At 52.3% G+C, this 19,501-nt stretch overlaps 1 protein-coding gene across 2 annotated transcripts in view; it reads right to left on the reverse strand.

Annotated features, from left to right (window-relative positions):
- PLXDC1 (plexin domain containing 1) overlaps nt 1-19,501 on the reverse strand; it is a 60,656-nt gene that overhangs the window by 22,255 nt on the left and 18,900 nt on the right. The window contains exons 3-7 of one of the 2 annotated variants that reach the window (XM_058560825.1): nt 10,849-10,992; nt 10,510-10,579; nt 9,768-9,890; nt 9,015-9,133; nt 8,005-8,104 (exon numbers count right to left, since the gene is read on the reverse strand). In XM_058560825.1, coding sequence (XP_058416808.1) covers nt 8,005-8,104; nt 9,015-9,133; nt 9,768-9,890; nt 10,510-10,579; nt 10,849-10,992 — 556 coding nt within the window. The remainder of the gene's footprint in view (nt 1-8,004; nt 8,105-9,014; nt 9,134-9,767; nt 9,891-10,509; nt 10,580-10,848; nt 10,993-19,501) is intronic. The other variant, XM_058560826.1, reaches the window with a different exon arrangement.

Genomic DNA, 19,501 nt, shown 5'->3' on the forward strand with positions numbered 1-19,501 from the left:
GAGGCCCAGACAGATTAATCCACGAACTGATAAGACTTTGTATAACACTTTACAATTTACCAAGCCTATCAGCAGCCTTCACTGGAAAACGTCTATTTAAATGAGAAAACTCATACAAAAGCACAGCCCCACCACACACCCTATTCATTCACTCATTCAACACACAGGTATGGGCACCTGTTATGCCCCAGGGGCTGTGCTACGTCTCGAGCACCTAGTGACCTGCAAGAGAGACCTGGCCCTGCCTCCATGGGGCCCACATCATTGGAGGTCACCTGGATCTGACTCCTCTCCCACCTTTCTCAGGGACACAGACGGACATCACCGGTGCCCCTATTTCATAAAGGAGGAAAGTGAGATCAAAGAGGGAACGCTATGGGGGCTGGCCCCGTGGCATAGCAGTTAAGTGCGCGTGCTGCACTGCTGGCGGCCCAGGTTTGGATCGTGGGTGCATACTGATGCACCGCTTGTCAGGCCAGCTGTGACGGCATCCCATATAAAGTGGAGGAAGATGGGCACGGATGTTAGCTCAGGGCGAGTCTTCCTCAGCAAAAAAAGAGGAGGATTGGCATGGACGTTAGCTCAGAGCTGATCTTCCTCACAAAAAAAAAAAAAAGAAAAAAGAGGGAACATTATTTGCCCAAAGCCACATAGCCTTTTTTTTTTTTTTTTTTTTTTGCCGAGACCAGACTTAAAACTCAGGCCATGATGCCGGGGCAGCTCCAGAAAGTCACCAAAGGTGTGTGTGTAGAGAATGTTCAACAACTGGCTCCTGGAGTGGGGAGCATTTGCCAATTTCTACCATGTAAATACTTCCCCGTGCTGATGCCAAGCTACCAATCTGGAGTGACTGAACATGAATTGGGAAGAGACGCGGTCAGCCTGCTCTTGTGAATCGGTGTCCACGTCTCCAGCACACCACTGCATGTGGTTTCTTGATTTGTGTTTCTAAAAGAGTCAAAGGGAAACGTTTACCACGTTTTCTTTAAAAATAAATAATTAAGCCAACATCCCAAAGATTGAGTAATTGGGTGTTTATTTTTCTCCTAAACAACCCTAAGCCTGATAAAGAAGAGGTCCGGGAGGCAAGCCTCATAAATATTAGGCAGTAACTACCACCTGTCTACAGGGTTACCAAGGTCTTGGGGAGGAAAGAGCCCTCCATCGAAAGGTGAGGGAGCGAGGTTCACGGAGCCCTTTACGAGCATGTGTACATCCACACAGACACACAGACACACACACACACACACACGTAGATTTTTTTGATACAAGAAAGGCCCCTTGCCAAGCAGGCGTGGGGTCTGAAGAGACTGGAGTGAGGAAGGGCACCTTTCTGTAATTCATCTGCCCACAGGAGACACCAATTTTCAATTCACACAAAGGCCCATATGTGCTGCAGGGCCCTCCCTGTGTGACACCAACTGCATGTGAAGGTGGCCTGGGCTTTGAGTGAGCCTGGGAGATGCAGAACATCTAGGCGGAGGATGGGGAAGATCCAGGCAGACTTTCACAGCTCCATCCCACCCACTACCACCAAGGTCCATCTCTTCTTCTGAAAATCATCCCTTTTAGCATCAAAATGTAATGGGATAAAAAATAAATGTGAAACTCCAGGTTTTCCAAGGTGCCTGAGGCCGTGGGGTCCAGAATCGATGTAAACCATTCTCCCTTTATCTGCCTCATCCTTCAAGGTTCAGCTCAAATGACACGCCCTCCTTGAAGACTTCCCCACCCTTGGGTGCAGTTAGTGTCTCCACAGCTTCCTGTGCAATGTCCAGTGTTACCTGTTGCACTGCTCGGTCAATATTCACTTTGCTGCGGGCCGGCCCCGTGGCTTAGCAGTTAAGTGCGCACACTCCGCTACTGGCAGCCCGGGTTTGGATCCCGGGCACGCACCCACGCACTGCTTCTCCGGCCATGCTGAAGCCGCGTCCCACATACAGCAACTAGAGGGATGTGCAACTATGACATACAACTATCTACTGGGGCTTTGGGGAGAAAAAAAAAAGGGGGGCAATATTTACTTTGCTGGACACTCACCCGCCCCACCAGGCTGGCAAGCTCCCCAAAGGGCAGAGCCCGCAAGTTGTTTGTCTCTGTACCCCAGCCCCTAGCACCAGGCCCTACACACAACAGGGCCTCAAGAAACGACTGTAAACGAGTGAATGGGTTACAGATAGTCATGAAAACCTCAGCAACTTATTATAACTTCAGCCTGCAGCCCAAAGGAAGAACGCCCTTCCTCTCCAGCCCACCACAAAAGGGCAGCCCCAAAGGGCCACAGAAAGCCAGACATGCCCCTTCCTAAGTGAGAGCTCAAAGTAGGAGGAGAGACGGCTTTCAGGACTTCTCCATCTGCAAGGATATAGAGGAGAGCTCGCCCTCTCTCAGAAGGAAGAGAAATGGGAGGAACAAAGAGACTCAGGGTTGGGGCACAAATGGAGACACAGACTTGTCAAGGGAGCTGATTTCAGGGTTAGAGACACACAAATGGCAGCCAGGGAAGGTGGGGCTCCCAGCAAACCTCACACCAGAATCTGGGGACGGGTCTCCTCACCAGCCGGGTTGGGGAGCAGAGCTGGGGATGTGCCTCAAGTAACGGTGCAGCCAGAGATGGTAAGATGTCCCCCAAAACCCAGCCCAGCCCTACCAGCGGGGCGGGGGGATGAGTGTGGTAGGAGCGACTTGAGGGTGGGTGTGCGGAAATATATCTCTGATTGAAAATATTCACTCACTTCAGCTGCCAACTTGTATACTTGTTTGATGTATGGCTTTGGTAATATTTTTATTTCTCTATAAACAGAATCCTTAATATCCCCCCCTGAGTTATTTGCTTTGGGATTATCTTACCAACATCTGGGCTCGCCCAAGAATGATGACGTCCATCTGCATGATCACCAGATCCCTTCCGGAACCAAGACGGAGGCCACCCCAAAGCCACATTTCTGGCAGTTTGAGACGTTCTGTTTTATCTCTGCTTCCAATCATCAAAGATTCAGAAATACTAAGGTTGGGACACGGAAAGCCTTGCCACCCAATTAAGAAAAGTTAATGGCTCAAAAGAGAGGTTTACATGTCCCATTTTGTTTCAGTGCCAGACACCAGGGGCTGGCTTGGTGGTGTAGTGGTTAAGTTTGTGCACTCCACTTCAGTGGCCCAGGGTTCGCAGGTTCGGATCCCAGACGCAGACCTATACACCGCTCATCAAGCCATGCTGTGGCGGCATTCCACGTACAAACTAGAGGAAGATTGGCACAGATGTTAGCTCAGGGCCAATCTTCTCACCAAAAAAAAGAAACCCCAGACACCAGTGGGCGAGAGGGGTATCAATCACAAGAAATCAGACTGACAGAGCCTGCCACAAACTTCCCTCCAAAACAGATGATTATGATATAAAATACATAAGATGGGGGCCGGCCTGGTGGCGCAAGCGGTTAAGTGTGCGTGCTCTGCTGGGGCGGCCCTAGGCTCACCGGTTCGGATCCCGGGCGCGCACCGATGCACCGCTTGTTAAGCCATGCTGTGGCGGTGTCCCATATAAAGTAGAGGAAGATGGGCACAGATGTTAGCTCAGGGCCAGTCTTCCTCAGCAAAAAAAAAAAAAAAAATGAAATGAAATAAAATACATAAGATGGTGGTTCGGGAAAAAGTTTTCATTCACTCATTCATGTATTCCTTTACTCATTTGGTTATTCATTCAATAATCATGAATCAAGCCCCAGCAGGGGACCCCAGAGATAAACACAACAAGGGGCCTGTATCCCAAGGGTCTTTCAGCCCAGGAGGGGAGGCAGGAGACTCCTCCTCAGCACTGAAGCCAAGTAGAAAAGGGGCCAAGAAAGAAGAGGAGGCAAGAAATGAGAAGACTTAGGGAGCAGAGGAGAGAGAAAGACAGAAGAGAGAAGTGCAAAGGGGGAGGAGGGCCCACGATGGATATAAATCCCTGATGAAGCACCTTTATCAGGAGAAGCGAGAAGACAAAATGGGCCAGAGCTGGTGACAACATCACCCCGCCCTGCACGTCCTCACTTGGCTGGTCCTTCTCACCCTTCTGCAGCCAGATCCTGGGCCTCCCACCTCCCCTACACAAAAGTACAGTCCTCTGACACATTTCTGGACTCAAGTTTTCCTTTGAAAGGAAAGGAAAGTTCTGGTAAAGGAGAAGGCCCAAGTGTTGGGGTCATTCGAGGCCATTCTGGGGCCAGCCAAGGGGCAGGCTACAATTTAGAGCCCTTTATACAGAAATCCTCATTAATTGATTCTACTAATTCAGAATCTCTGTCAGTTTTGATGTTGGCTACACTAAAGTTGCTTTTATACTGTCCATGAATGAAAGAGTTTCTTAAACAAAGGAATAGAGGAAATTATATTGATTTCTGGGGGCCCCTCCAACCAAACAAAGAGTGTTTAAGCCACCCTGTATGTTTTGTGTGCCTCTGCAAAATGATTCTAGTTGCACATGAATCTTTTCTCTGCATCAAAGCAGAGAATGCATCTCTGCAGACTCTCTGCTCCAAAGCCTGTGCAGCAGTTTATATAAGGAAGTAATGGTAAGAAAAGCTCTGGCTGTTTTCAGCATCTCCTTCCCTCAACCCCAGGGGTGAGACTGTGCAGAATTCCCTCCGTGCATCAAGCAGGGGTAAGAGGGGAGCATTTGGAGCCTGGGGGAGGGGATAGTCCCTTAGACAGTGTTCAGTGGCTGGGGGATTCTTGAACAGTGGGGAATCAGACTCCATTCCTCACAGTGCCCCAGACAGAAAGGAGCCATGCTTGGGTACAAGGATAGTGATACCACCCATTCCATAGGACCAGGTGGGCTTGGATAATGGGAATATCCCGGGTGACATTAGGCTCTGCAGACCAGAAGGCTCTCCCTGAACTTCTGTCTCATTTAAGCCCTGATTATTTGGGATTTACTGTTATTTGCAGTTCACTCTAATCCCGACGAATTCCCTACTTCCTGGATTGAATATCAGACCCCCAGGAATCTGACCACTTAGCCATACAAAAGCCATCACTCCCAAAAGTGGAGATCATGGCCCATTTTAAAACCCAATGAAGGCCGTGGATACAGTCCCAGAAAAATATATGCACATGAATATGCTCCACTTGTATTTCAATATTCCTTCTAAAGTCTATGCCTGGACCCTCCAAGCTGAAAACCTCTGACAAAATGAGATGCAATTACCAAAGCGCTCACCCCAAACTCCAGTGGTATCGAGCTCTGTTCTCACTTAGGGTCACCATGGAGCAGAGGACAGGTCTCCGCCACACCCGTTCCCTTTGGCGGCACTCATTCGCACTGTTACTCGTTTCTTGGGCGCCTGCCCTGCCGCAGGCCCTGGACTAAGTGCTGGGGCTACAGTGAGCCCCCAAGGAGCCCACAGCTAGTTGGGGACAAGGAGGATGAGCAGTGCAGTGTGATGACAAAGTGCTAGGGGGATAGAGGAGGAAACCATGAATTCTGCTTCATGGCAGAGGCAACATCTGAGCTGAACCAATAGATGAGTAGAATTTTGCCAAGTGGTGAAAGGGTTGGGGTGGGGGCCATTTTATACGAGGAACTGTGTCACAGAGACACGGACAGCCCTTGACATGTTTGGGGAAGACAGGGCATGCAGACCAGTGCTGCCCGGACAGAAAAGGTTTGGAGAGGAGCCTACAAAGGTAGGCTGTGACCAGCTGCATAGGACCTCCAATGCCACACTAAGGATTTTGACTTGATGCTGTAGGCAACAAGGAGCCAGAGAATGACATGATCTGATCTGTCTGTAAGTGACAAGAAGGAACAGGGGACAGAGGGAAGGGAGACTGGAGGCTGGAGCTGCTGGGCAGTGTCTGGGGGTCAGGCAGCGGCTTTCACCTGGCTGGTGGACCCAATACCTCAGCAAACAGCACCTGGAGTCACGGCAGAGCCCTTGTGTCTCCTCCGGGCCTCAGAGAGCAGGCGCAGCTTCCCCCCTGTTATTTCAGGTGGGCTGTGCTTCCTCCCAGTCCCTCTTTACCCCCTCTCCCCAAATCTCCACGGCTAAAACAGCCTTTCCTGAACCACAGAGGAGCCTCAGATGCAGACGCTCCCCAGGGAACTGACTTCCTCTAATTCACCCTCATTCAACAGCTGGATCTAAAACACATTTCCTGAAACTCCGCCTGCACAAAGCTGTGTGAGGGAAGCACAGAGCATTGCCCCTGACGGTTCAATAATGCACAGGAGGGGGTGGGGTATGGACACCAGGAACTGTCCTTCCTGTGAAACAGCCTGGGGTGCATGCACATTGGGCTGGGGGTGTTTGAGGAAGAAAGGATTCACCCTTTTGAGTGGAATAGGGGTGGGTCAGAATTAGAAAGTCTCAATGGTGGATCCCAGGGAATATCTGGGTTTCAGTTCTCTCTTTCATAGCTGTGTGACCACAAGCAAGTCACTCCACCTCTCTGAGCCTCTGTGTCCTCATTTAGAAAAGGACAAAGGTACAGACTTCTCTTACAATATTGGGAGGATGATCCAATAAGACACTGTAAAGCTCGGTGCCTGGGGATGGGATTATAATCAGTGTGGTCAGCAGCCTCTAACACGGCCCCCAGTGATCCCTGCCTCCTGGTATTCACACCTGTGTAATCTTGTCCTGAGTGTGGGCTGGACCTAGTGACTTGCTTCCAACCAAGAGAATATGGCAAAAGTGGTGGAACGGCACTTCTAAAATTAGGTTACAAAAAGATTCCGGCTTCCATCTTGCTCATCTTCTACTGCTGTCTTCCTTGCCTGCTCTGATGGAAGCCAGCTGCCACGCTGTGAGCTGTCCCGTGGGGAGGTCCACAGGGCAGGGACTGAGGGGGGAACTGATCCCTGCCAACAACCACGTGAGAGCTCTTGGAAGTGGATCCCCCCCATCAATGGTTGAGATGACTGTAACCCTGGCAAACACCTTGAGAGCCTGTGAAAGACCCTGAACCAGAGGACACAGCTAAGTTGTGTTTTGCTTCCTGATCCACAGAAATTCTGAGATAATGCGTTTGTTGTTTTAAGCTGCTAAGTTTCAGGGTAATTTGTTATGCAGCAGTAGCTAACTAATGCAATTAAGGTGATACTGAGACTATTTAGCAACCAGCTCAGTAGAGGCGTTAACCAACCAGTTAGAGCAGATGCTGACTGAAGTGATGGAGCAGGGTTTTGGAGGTCCTTGCTAAGCCACTTGCTAGAGCCCTCGGAGTTCAGGGGGGAGGTCAGGGGAGAGGCAGGTGAAGTGGTAGGAGTTTATCTTATGGAAATACTCACGCCGGGGCATAAAAATACCTACTTGCGAGAATATTCACTGCAGCATTATTTGTTATAGCAAAAGGTTGGAAACAACTGAGAAGTCTATGCCAGGCGACTGGTTAATTTAAGGTACATCCACACAATGGGCTATCACACAGCCATTAAAAAAAGTGAGATGCGTGCTGATGTGGAATGACGGGCAGGATACACTTTGTTCAGGAGCAGAACAGAGGACAGCATATGCCATAATTTGTGTTAAATATACGTATCTATACTTACCTGAGGCTTGTAGCCTAGTAGGCCTGGTTGCCTCCAGGAAGGGGAGTTGGGGGATGGGGTTCGAGGATGGGAGAGAAACCGAATTTCCCTGTCTCCTGAAACCTCCTGTGACACTCCTATCACTTAGGGTGGGGAGGCAATTATGCTTGTGTTCTGCGAGGACTCATAAACTCTAATTTGGTGTCTTTGGAGATTTTCTAAATGGAGGGGTTGCTGAGTGGAAGGGCCCTGGTTCCCCTTCCCTTCAACAACCAGAGCTGTGCCTCCCACAGGAGATTTTATCGGAAAAAATGGTTCCTCCGCTTTAACAAAGAAAGATTGGAACTCACCATGCCCCCCTTCTCCCCTCAGTTCCCACTCAACTCCCCGCCATCCATCCACTCCCCGCCACTGCCATCCCCCTACCAGCCTGGCCAATTAGAGCTGAGTCCAACCCAGTCCAGGTCTCCGCTGGATCCCTGGGGACTCACCTGGAACGTCCAGGGATGGGTTGAGGATCATGAAGGCATCTGACAGGCCTGCTTTGACGGGGTGCTGGGAGGAGCTGATTTCCCGGACAGACATAGGGATCTGTGGCAGGAGGAAGAGCTCTGTTACTCCTAGACACTCGTGGGCCAGCCTAGACTTCCCTCTGAGCTCCAGACTCTCTGCCCGCTTGGGCCACCTCTTGGAGGACTCAAAGACGTCTCAAAGCCAATGCATCCACTCAAATTCCAAGTCTTCCCCACACCACCTCCTTTTCCTTTTCTTCATCTTTGTGAATGGCACCTCTGTGCAGGCCAGAAACCTGGGCGTCACCCTCGGCCCCTCCCTTTCCTTCATTTCCCCTCCTCCAGGCAATACATCTCCAAATCCTGTCAATTAGCTTGCTAACTGGCTCTCAGATCTATCCAGTTCTCTCCATCGCCCTCCACCTACCCCAGGCTGGCATCGCCTCTTGTAAATCATCTCCCAGCATTCCCTCTGAGCCCCCAACAATGTGTTCTCCACACTGAAGCCAGAGTGACCTTAGTCAAAGGCAGATCTGTTTGTTCCCCTGCCCTGTCTTGCCTCCACTCTCTCCTCTCCAGCCATGCTCTGTCCTGTCTCAGAACCTTTGCTCCTGCTTTCCCGAAACACATTTCTCTCTCCTCTTTGCTTCCTTAATTCCTATGCATCCTGCTGATTTCGACTCTTTTCCTCAGGAAAGCCTCCCCTGAGCCCTGCTCACGCAAAGAGCCCCGCCAAAGGCTCTCCTGGAACCAAGCATCTCTACTTAGGAGCACTTGTCACAGTGGCGATTCTGCATTTGTCCCTGCAATTACTGTCTATCTCCCCAACCAGACCTATAGCTCCACAAGGGCAGGGTCCGCAGCCATCTTATTAACTGCTGTACCCCAGCACCAAGCCCTGGGCCTGGCACATCTGGTTCTCGACAGATATTTGCTGAGTGAAAGAAAGGCTCCAGGACCCAGCTGTCTCTGCAGCCGGGCCCACCCACCTCTTTGTAGCCGAAAACAATGCGGCCATCACGGTGCAGAGCCACCTGGAAGGTGAAGCTGCCCCTGTCCTCCCAGCCTTGGAGGTAGACGTGGTCCCACTGGACAACAAAGACAGTCCCTGGGGAGAAGAGCAGAGACCTGTCTGGATGGGGAAGTAGTGCAGGGAGCAGGGCCCTGCAGAAACAGTGGCCAGTGTGGATTGGCCACAGGTTGGGTCCATTAGGGGTGATGGAGGCAGTCTACAAATTTGCCTGGAGGCAGGAGCTGGGTGGCCCACAAATACCAGCCTGGCTTCCAAACTGGAGAGGAACCAGAAGACCCTGCTTCAGCCCCCCAGATGCCATGCCTGATGATCTCTTACCCCAGGCATGACCCTTCCTTCTTGCCTATCCTGACCCCTTGAAATGAAAAGGAGGACAAATAACAGAAAAGTCTGTTCTCCTGAGGCAGGAGAGTGGGTGCCCAAGGGACAACTTGGTCAGAGTAAGAAACGACATAGGTCCCTGGTATTTATTTCACCTCTACTAAGAGCCAAGCACTTTCATTTCCTTATCGCATCTGATCTGCTAGGTAGCAGGCATTTTTGTCTCCATCTTACAGATGAGGAAACTGAACACAGAAAAGCACGGTGACTGCTTTGCTGTGTGACTATGGGCAAGTCTCCCAGCCCTCTCTGGCCCTTGCGCTCCTCTAAAGGGCCTGGATCAAGGGAGCCCTGGCTGGGTGACTTAAACTCTGAGATCTGGTCTCACCATTGTCAAAGTAAGCAACTGTGGAGTTGTCGGAGTAGCCAGGGTTGAAGTTGGCCATCAGAGGGGCCACATACTGAGTAGCTGTGAGCATCCGATGGATCACATCACCCATGAAGATGAAGCCTGAGGTGGGGAGAAGTGCAGAGGAATCACCAGAGGTGGCCCAGAGGCGTTACTTCCTTGGGCTTTTTTTCCCCAAGGGTAGGAAGGAGCAGTGCAGACGGACCTGGAAGCAAGCTTTGGACCTCTGTCCCCCATTTCCACCTGGTGGGCTCTGGGTCTGGCATGTATGAAGCAAAAGGGTCCCAGACCAGAGGAGTTTCTCCCTGCCCCTCTAGGTGGGCACAAACTCCCACCTCTCCCTCTCCCTGGGAGAGTGCCCAGGAATCAGAGATGGGCTCCCCATATCAACATGGAGCCTGTCCCAGGAACCAGGCTTTCAAGGCTGTCTCTTCCTCCCTCTCATTCACAGACTCAGAACCACAGGGACCACATGGACTGCCCACACTGGCCTGAGCTGACCCAGGGGGAAACACACACAAGCCAGTCATCTGATGTGAGGGAGGTGTTCTGACACACTCCCTGACCTGCTTCCTGAGAGTGGGGTCCCGAGAGCGCCAAACGTGGGTCCCTCCCCAGTCCATCTATACAACCCCGTCTCTGGTGAACCTCCCCAGTTAGGTCCCCTAAGTTCTGGCTGAGATCTCCAAACCCTCCCCCACCCCCACTGACACAGCCTTACCTCCGGTTGCTATGGTGATCTGCCGCAGAAGATGCCCGTAGAAAGGGAAATCAAAAGACAAGACCACTCTCTGCAGGGGACAGGAGAGAGTTAGCATGGACTGAGCTGCAGGCCAGGGGGCTGCCCCATGCTTGTCTGGACAGGGTAGGGGGCAGGCATGTCCAGGGCAGGCCCCCAGGACCACAAGTGAGCACCCCACCTCTGGCCAAGCCCCGCAGGATCCCCTGGAAGGCACCTCCCAGGTCACAGACCTCAGGCCACAGCCATGCCCACTGACCAGGTGGGCTGGCCTCCAGCCTCCCAGCCCAGGGCAGTGCTGCTGGGGACAGGGGCACTCACTGAAGCTTGCCGGTGGGTGTTGGAGAGGATTCTGTGGACCTTCACTTGGCTCCGGTTGGCCTCGGCCACGTCCACCCACAGCTCCCGGCTTCGGGGCTCGCTGGGGCCGTACAGACGGGAAACATAGTAGCTGTGGTTGTCCTCCTGCCACCACCCAAGACAGAGCCCACAGGAGGCATGAGGAGTCTGGCATGCCAGGAACCACCCTCTGCCCCTCCCCAACCCAGACATCTGGATGCAAGAAGTCATGGCCCTCCCAGGTGCTGGACCTGTGGCCCAGAGGGCTGGTTTAGGCCTGGGATCCCCTGGGTTCTCCTTGGCCCCAGACAGCTCAGTATCCAGCCCCTAGCCCCAACAGCTCTGGTCCCAGCCAAATCCATACCTGATGTACCTACGCTCAGCCCTGCCATTCCCAGACAGGCCAGGAGGCTTGTCCTACAGCCCCTGAGTTTCTGGAGAGCACACCTAAGGCAAAGCTCAGATTGGGGCACCAGGGAGAAACAGACGGGGGCCGCAAACAGAGCCCTTGTCTTCAGGGAGCTCCCAGACTGTGAGGGAGACACAGTCTCTGCCCTGGGAGTACCTTGTTTAAGGGAGAAGAAAAAACTGGATCGTAGAAGCCGCCAGTCTAAAGATGGAGGCAGACTCTTGATCTCGGGGAGTTGCTAGTCTGATGGAGGAGGTGGGACTTATGCAAACAGAATATGCAGACACAGACCCCCAAGCAGAGAGAGAATGCAGGGCCCATACTATAGTCACTGGAAGGTTGAGAAAGGGGAGAGGAACAGCCAGGATTCCTTCAAAACGTCTTTCTAATCTCTACTATGTGCCCGATGGGGATAAAATAAAAAACAAGCCAGAACACGGCGGGCTGGGAGTTAATTCTGCCAAGCCTCTCCTGCTCAGGAGCATTTAGGGCCAGGACTTATAAGAGGCCGGGAAATGTTGGCAGAAAGGGTGGAAGAGCCAGGGGAGGGGGTGATGTCACAGCATCTCAGCCCACCCGGGAGCGCCAGCTGTGGGAAGAAAGGAGGCAGAGGAGGCAGGTTCACTTGGCTACCGCTGCAGAGATGGGGCTGCTGACCCGTGAGGAGCCCTGGGCGTCATGGGTCATTAATCAGGCTGTCCAGCAGCAGGAGCTGCAGACACAGCGGAGCAGACCACGTTCTCCCTGCCAACCTGCCGGCTGCCCAGCTAGCCCTCGCCCTGGGCCCAGCGTGAGCAGGACGGGGATGCCTGCTCTCCCCACCCACAGGGAGGCAGACTCTGTTCTTCTGACAAGTGACACACTCTGGGGACCCAGGGTCAGGGCAGGGCTGGGGGAAGACGAGCAGAAGAAACACAGTGTTGGGGGGAGATTTCCCACTGCCACTGCCTGGTTCCTCCCCTCCAGCCTCCAGACTGTCGCCCCTCCACCCATCCTCAGCACGGCCATCAACAAATCTAAAACACGTGCGAGGCCACATCACTCTGCTCACGAGCCATCTGGGGCTCCCACCACCCTCTAGACAAAACCCAAACCGCAGCCTGATATGCAAGGTCTCTCCAGGAGCCAGCTGCACCTCCTCTTCTCTCCCCTTCTCTCATTCCCCCGTGCATCTTTGTGCACACACTCACCAGACCAGGCTCCCCTAACAGTCTCAGGCCACCAGCGGTCACTTATGCCTTTGCACATGCTGGTCCTCCTGCCTGCAGTGACCTTCCTGGCCTTCTCCCCCAGGCAGATTCCTACTCCTTCAATGCTTAAACAGCCCCTTCTTACTGACCCTCTCCCCCTACTTGCCCAATGAGGACCTCCACCCCTTGCAAATGACCATCCATGGGAGCCCTCAAGGGTGACTCATGTGTACTATTTGTGAGAGTCACATGGGCCTACCCTTGTTGGATTACTGGTTTTACTCATGAAGCCACCTGCGGGGGACATTCTGATACCACCACCCCTGGGTGAAGGCAAGTGCCCATGCCACGGATGGTGCCTCTCAGTGCTGCCACAGTCATTCACCCTGGGGCCCAGAAGGTGCCCAGAGGAGGAAGCCCTGCCCCCCAGTTCTGCCCACTGTGCTCATGCCCAGACCTCAGCCTTCCTCAGGAAAGCGGCTTCTTCAGCCTCTGCTTCCCACCCCACTCCTAGGAGATCAGATGCCACGTCTTGTCCTCCTGGGTGTCCATCTCTCCTATCTCCACCCATCTCTGCTGGGGATCCCCACCTTGATCAGAAAAACCAAAAAACTAAAACCAAAAAAAATCACCTACCAAGGAACAAAGCTCCGTGCACAGCAACTCACGCAAAGAGATGTGCACATAAGTGCCCAGAAAGAGTCTAAGGGTCCCCGGCCTGCCTCCTGGGATTCACATGGTGAATAGTTTGGTTTGTTTGTTGTTTTTGTGTGTGTGTGAGGAAGATCAGCCCTGAGCTAACATCCGATGCCAATCCTCCCCTTTTTGCTGAGGAAGATTGGCCCTGGGCTAACATCCGTGCCCATCTTCCTCTACTTTTATATGTGGGACACCTGCCACAGCACGGCTTGACAAGCGGTGCATAGGTCCACACCCGGGATCCAAACCTGCGAACCCTGGGCCACTGAAGCGGAGCACGCACACTTAACTGCTACGCCACTGGGCTGGCCCCAGGGAGTGGGTTTTATTCCACATCAGTGCAAAAAAATGGGGGGCCCTGAATGACACTGTACATCTGACAGTCTGCAGGACCCTGACTCTGAAGCCAGTTTAGGTTCAGTTGTGACCACATGCCACAGCCACGGCTACAGCTCGCCTTTCCCGCCCCACTCCCACCCAGTTCAAACAAAAACGTGGTTTATTAAAGAACATCAGTTAGCCTAAAATTTTGCCTGAAGAAAGGAAACCAAGTTTAGATGTCATTCAGCCCATCATTTAAATGTCTACTCCTCCCCATCCCCCAAACTATGAGCCCCTGACATGCAGAGAGGGATGAGATCACCTCTGCACCCCTGGCTCAAGGTCCTTGCATCCTCGGTGCTCGAGAAGTGTTTGCAGAGGTGAGCCGAGGCCTGTGCCCAGAGCCCAGACCCTTCCTCTGCCCTTTTATAAGAGAAGGAGGAACCGGTGCCAGGCACTGCATCAAAACTTTGGAAATACACCTGCTTCCCTAAGTCCTGAGCTGTCTCTTATGCTCTATGGGTGAGGGGAAAACCGGCGGCCCAACTCAGTGAAGCAGCGTCCAGGCCGCCGCCCAGTCCTTTGCCTGCGGTAGCAGGTTTAATCATGTCCCGCAAAAAGGTGACTTCAAGTCCTGACCCCAGCACCTCTGAATGTGACCGCTTTTGGAAATAGAGTCTTTGCAGATGCAATTAAGTTAAGATGGGGTTAGGCCGGGCCCTAAATCCAATGTCGGGTGTCCTCATGAAAGAAAGGAGAGGGCAATTTGGATACAGAGACACAGAGGGGACACAGGGAAGAGGGCCATGTCACGGCAGAGGCAGACATTTGAGTGATGCAGTTTACAAGCCAAGGGACACCAAGGATTGCCAGGAGCCACCAGAAGCTAGACGAGGCAAGGAAGGATTCTTCTCTAGAGCCTTTAGAGGGAGCATGGCCATGCTGACACCCTGATTCAGACTTCGAGCCCTCAAAACTGTGAGAGAATAAATCTCTGTTGTTTTAAGCCACCAAGTTTGTGGTAATGTGTATGGCAGCCCTAGGAAGCCAGTACACATGCCCACAGGTGTGTGCTGCTGTGGTTCAAACGAGGCAACCCTGAGTTGTCTCCCTTTTCCGTGTCACCACCCTGCATAGAACATTCTTTGGCTCCCCAGCTGCGCTCAGAATGAAGGCCACACTCCTTATCACAACCTACAAGGCCCTGTGGGGCAGACTCTGGACATTGCCTATCCAATATCCATTTCTCCTTCTTCTTTATTAACAGAACATTGATTTTGTAGCAAGCAGCAATATAGCCAGCTAAAAAACCTCATTCCTTGGATGTCTTAAGGGCTCCTGCACAGGCTGGCCAATGAGATAAACTGAAGGTTCTAGTGGAGCCTTTTGAAGAGGCCGGATTTGACTGTTGATCCTTCTTGCCTTTCCCCTTTCCCTTATTCCTGCCTGGACTGCAGATATGATGGCTGGAGCTTCAATAGCCATCTTGTGAGGATAAGGACAAGAGCCACACCCTAAGGATGGTGGAGTGAAGAGTTGGACGGAACCTGGGTCCTTGATGATATGCTGAAGGGATGCTCATTGAGTCCCTGGATTCAGCCCTCTGTTACACGCAAACACAAATCCTTCCTAATGCATAGCAGTCTGGCCCCCACCCACCACCTCCCCCTCTTCCCCTGGTCTCTGCCCTCCAGCTGTACTGTGCTTCTCCCAGTTCCTGAAATCACCAAGTGCTTGTCTGCCTCAGGACCTTGGTACCTCCTGTGCCTCAAAACCTCTTTCTCACTCTGTTCAGAAGCCAACTCCCCCTTGTCCTTCCAGCCTCAGCTCAGTGGTCACTTCCTCAGAAGCGCCTCCCTGACGTCCCCATTCACTCTCATCACACCTTGGGCTTCTCCCTCTCAATGTGTTGCACATTTGTGATGATTCCCTTGGCTTTTAGACTCGTTATCTCCACACCTGCCTTTCCTGGAAGACCATAAGTTCCCCACAGGTGAGGTCAGCCTTTACCTATGGTGTTTAAGCACAGAGTGTGTGCTCAACTGGATTGAGGATTTGTTGATGAATGAATGACCATAAAGCATAGTTTGTTGAAGGCCTGCTCATCCTTTGTCCGTTTAATTGCTACCACCATGCACACCGGTGACCAGGATGGGATGGCAGTACAAACACAGCAGGACAGCGGCAGACGGTGAGCAGGTGTCTCAGGCACAGTGGGAGTCAACTGAACACAGCTCCCACCTAGGAACCTGAGCAGGCGTGTGCTTAAAACAGCTGCTCAGAGGCTTGGAGAAGGGTCTGGTTTCCATCACCTGCTTCCTGGGACTTGCCTGGTGAGAGCTTTCACAAACCTCCAAGCGTTGGAAATGAGAGCCCTGGACAGAAGCCACGCTCTGCACTTGTGAAACCCAAACAGACGCTGACGTGTCCCCTGCTGCCTCACCTAAGAGGCAATGGGTGGGGGGACTGGGGACGCGTCTCCCCGGCCCATTGCTCCGAGTCCTCTGCTTCCCATGAAGGACGAACAGTCCACAGCCCCAGCCCATGCTGCTCCGCTGAGGAGCCATTGGTGGCTCCTTGGACAGAATCACTTCATTCTTGGAGTTCCCAAGGAGCCCTCAACGGCACCTCTTAACTGACACAAATTTGTCACCTATGCTGACTCAAGGAGAGTCAGAAATTAAAGGAGCTGCTGCCTCCAACTCCCAGGCAGAGAGTCTCTCCAGCCAGTCAGCAGATCCCCAGGAGAGTGACGGCCTCGACATCTACAGATCCCCTGCTCAGGCCAGGAGGGCAAGGCTGACGCTCTGCTTCAGGCCTCAGAAGTGCCAAGTGCAGCAGGCGTGCCCGGGGGAGGACTGCCTCAGGGGCAGTGCCATGCAGAATCTGCCACAAGTCCCAGTCAGGCCCCAACAGACCACCTGTCCCAGCACAGAGTGACTTTGATTACCCCCAGGACAGTGAAGCTGGGAGCTGCGTCTCTTCAGAGCCCTGGCCTTGGGAGGCTCCATGGTGACGGGTGAGGCCAAACTGCAGCCCACAGAGGAGGGGACGACTTCCCAGAACAAAGTCTGTGGTGGGCGGGGGGGTGTTGTTGAAAGAATGGGAGGAAGGAGCAGGGAAGCCGGCATCTGCAGAGCTGCGACAGTTGTGCTGGGCATTTCAAATGCATCACTGCATGACAACGCTGGGAGGTGAGTACCAAAATTAGTCCCATTATATAAGTGGGGAAAGTAAGGCCCACATAACCCTCTGAAACCAGGTCACTCTCACTCAAAGACAGTGACTTTTCTTCTGTCCACTGTTTCTCAAATCTTTAAGTAACTGCCCCACTGGAAGGTGACTTGGGCCACTTATCAGTCATTGGTTAAAATCGCTCACATCAGAAGAACCAGTGTGGGTCCCTAATGGAGCACAGAGCTCAGGGACCGTGTCACGTTCATCTCCTCACCCCTAGCAGCTACCTAGCGCAGGGCTTGGCACCTGGCATACGGTGAGTATCAGGGATCTGCTTGCTGAATGAATTCAGTCACCAGGATCCCACAGCTGATGGTGCCAGAGGCGGTGCTGAGAATGTGCAGTGTGGCTCTGACAATGACAGCATCCTCCCCCATCACCGATGGCAGGTGACACAAAAGCCACTCGTGAAGGAACCAGCTACCTCCTCTGGGAATCTAAGGCCATGGGAAGCATGCCCATAGCCGGGACCTCCTGCACACAAGAAGGCGTCTCCTGATTCCTCAGGCTCTTCCCTGAGGAAGTGAAACTAGCCAGGGAGATGCTTTCAGGGCAAAAAAGAGAAACCCTGGTGGCTCCTCCCGGCTTAAACGCAGAGGAAATGTGTTAGATCAAGTGACTGAGACTCCAACAGGGCAGGAAGTGTGGAACACGGGTGACTGCTGTCATCAGGGCCTTGTCCTAAGTGTGACTGCTGGTCCCTAGAAAGAAGGAAGACCTTACATGCATTTGGCTTCAATAAATATATGCTGGACAAGTGACAAAGAGACAAGAATTGAGATGGGCCTGGAGAGACAGAGAAAGCAGCCCTGGTTCCCAAAGCTTGCAGGGTCTCTGAGGTCAGGCTGCCCTTCATCTCCAGCTCTTGGATCCCATGATCCGTCTCTGCACCCTCACTATAAACCTTCCTCCTGAGACAGCTCGAACAGCTCCTCAGAACCAAAAGAGCATTAACTAGAACAGTCTTGCTCATGGTATGATCAGAGGAAGGACTTCCAGGGATACCGCAGACAGTCCCTCAGCAGCACAGACAGCGAGAATCTGAATGGGAAGAGAGAAATGAGAAAACAAATTTCTAGAACTTTTCCCTGGCAACACACTGGCCATCATGTTTTTTCTTCTACAAAGTCAATTGCTGTTGGCTTCTTGACTGACCACTGGGGAAAAGAGTCATGTGGCTGAGAATTTACCAACCTTGGGGGTGCTTATCATCTGCCACTGCAGGTCCCTGATCATGTTGCCACCGACACCGGCAGTTTTGATAGTGGAAGTCCACCCGTGGCAAAGACTGATAAATGTCTCCCAATAACCATTCTCCCCTTCTTCCTTTAGTAGCAGAACCTCTGAGTTTTAGTGAGGTGCCTGACTACCCAGTTAGACTACATTTCCCAGCCCTCCTTACAGCTAGGGGTGACTACATGACTACACCTGGCCAATGGAAGATGAGCAGAATGATTGCCCTCAGTAGGAATGGGGGGCCCTCACCTTGCCTAGTTCCCATTGGTTGGGATGCAGATGCGATGGTGGGAGCTGAAACAGCCATCTTGGACCACATCATGGAAGGTACATGTTGTAGAGGGAACCTGGGTCCCCAACACCATGGAGACCCTACATCAACCCCTGCTTAGTTATGCTCATACTACATGAGAGAGAAGAATAAACTTCTCTTGCGTCTAAGTTCCTCATCAGTTGGGCTTTGGTTACAAAGGCTGAATCTGTAACCTAATTAATACGAGGTTCTAAGCAGCCTCCTCAGGCCAGGCAATCTGAGGGCTTCTTCATGGTAATCTGTGTCTCTTTTATGTTTGTTTGTTTGTTTTTGTTTGCTTGGTTTTTTGTGAGGAAGATTAGCCCTGAGCTAACATCTGTTGCCATCCTCCTCTTTTTGCAGAGGAAGATTGGCCCTGGGCTAACACCCGTGCCCATCTTCCTCTACTTTATATGGGACGCCGCCTCAGCATGGCTTGACAAGCAGTGTGTCAGTGTGCTCCTGGGATCCAAACCAGCGAACCCCGGGCTGCCGAAGCGGAGTGCGCAAACTTAACTGCTACGGCACCCGGGCCAGCCCCTGTAATCTGTGTCTCTTAAAAAGGATTTAGCGGCCGTGCCTGGCAGTGAACTCGCCTGAGGAATTCACCCAATTCACAGCCTGTCACCACATTTGACTTGCTGTCTGTGGGACAGTCCCTTTACCCCAGAGGGCAGCCCTCCAGGCACTGTGGGCAGGAGGCTAGAAGCTATGATGGGGGTGACCTGACACTGAAGAGGGTCAGGGAGCATAGCAGGAGCCAGACCACTTGGCAAGTCCCCCAAAGGAAACTGTTTCCTTGAAATGCGTGCAAGAAGCCCTAGTCAATAACCCACATTCGTTTTGGGAGGCAGCATGATGTGGATTTCAGACATTTTTGGCCATGAAATCCTTTCTTCCAATTAATCTACTATGGAAGTTGAATACATAAATCACATCAAAGTAAAGCCACTCTGAAGGAAGTAAAGAGAAGGGCCTGGAATCCGGCCTGTAGCTACTTCCTTCTCCACCATCCTCCATCCCACCGCAGCCCGTGAAGCACCTCTGGGAACCCTTAGGGTTCCATGGAGAGCAATTTGAAAACCACTGCTGTAGGATCAAGCAAAGGGGCTGTGCAGTCAAACAGACCCAAGTTCAAAAACCGGCTCCACTACATAATAGTTGGTGCCAAATATGACTCTTCCCTCCGAGCATCAGCTCCCTCATCAGGAACCTTTCTCACAGAGTTCTTGAAAGGATTAGACAAAATAT

Source organism: Diceros bicornis, chromosome 18, assembly GCF_020826845.1.
Source record: "Diceros bicornis minor isolate mBicDic1 chromosome 18, mDicBic1.mat.cur, whole genome shotgun sequence".
NCBI classification, from domain to species: Eukaryota; Metazoa; Chordata; class Mammalia; order Perissodactyla; family Rhinocerotidae; genus Diceros; species Diceros bicornis.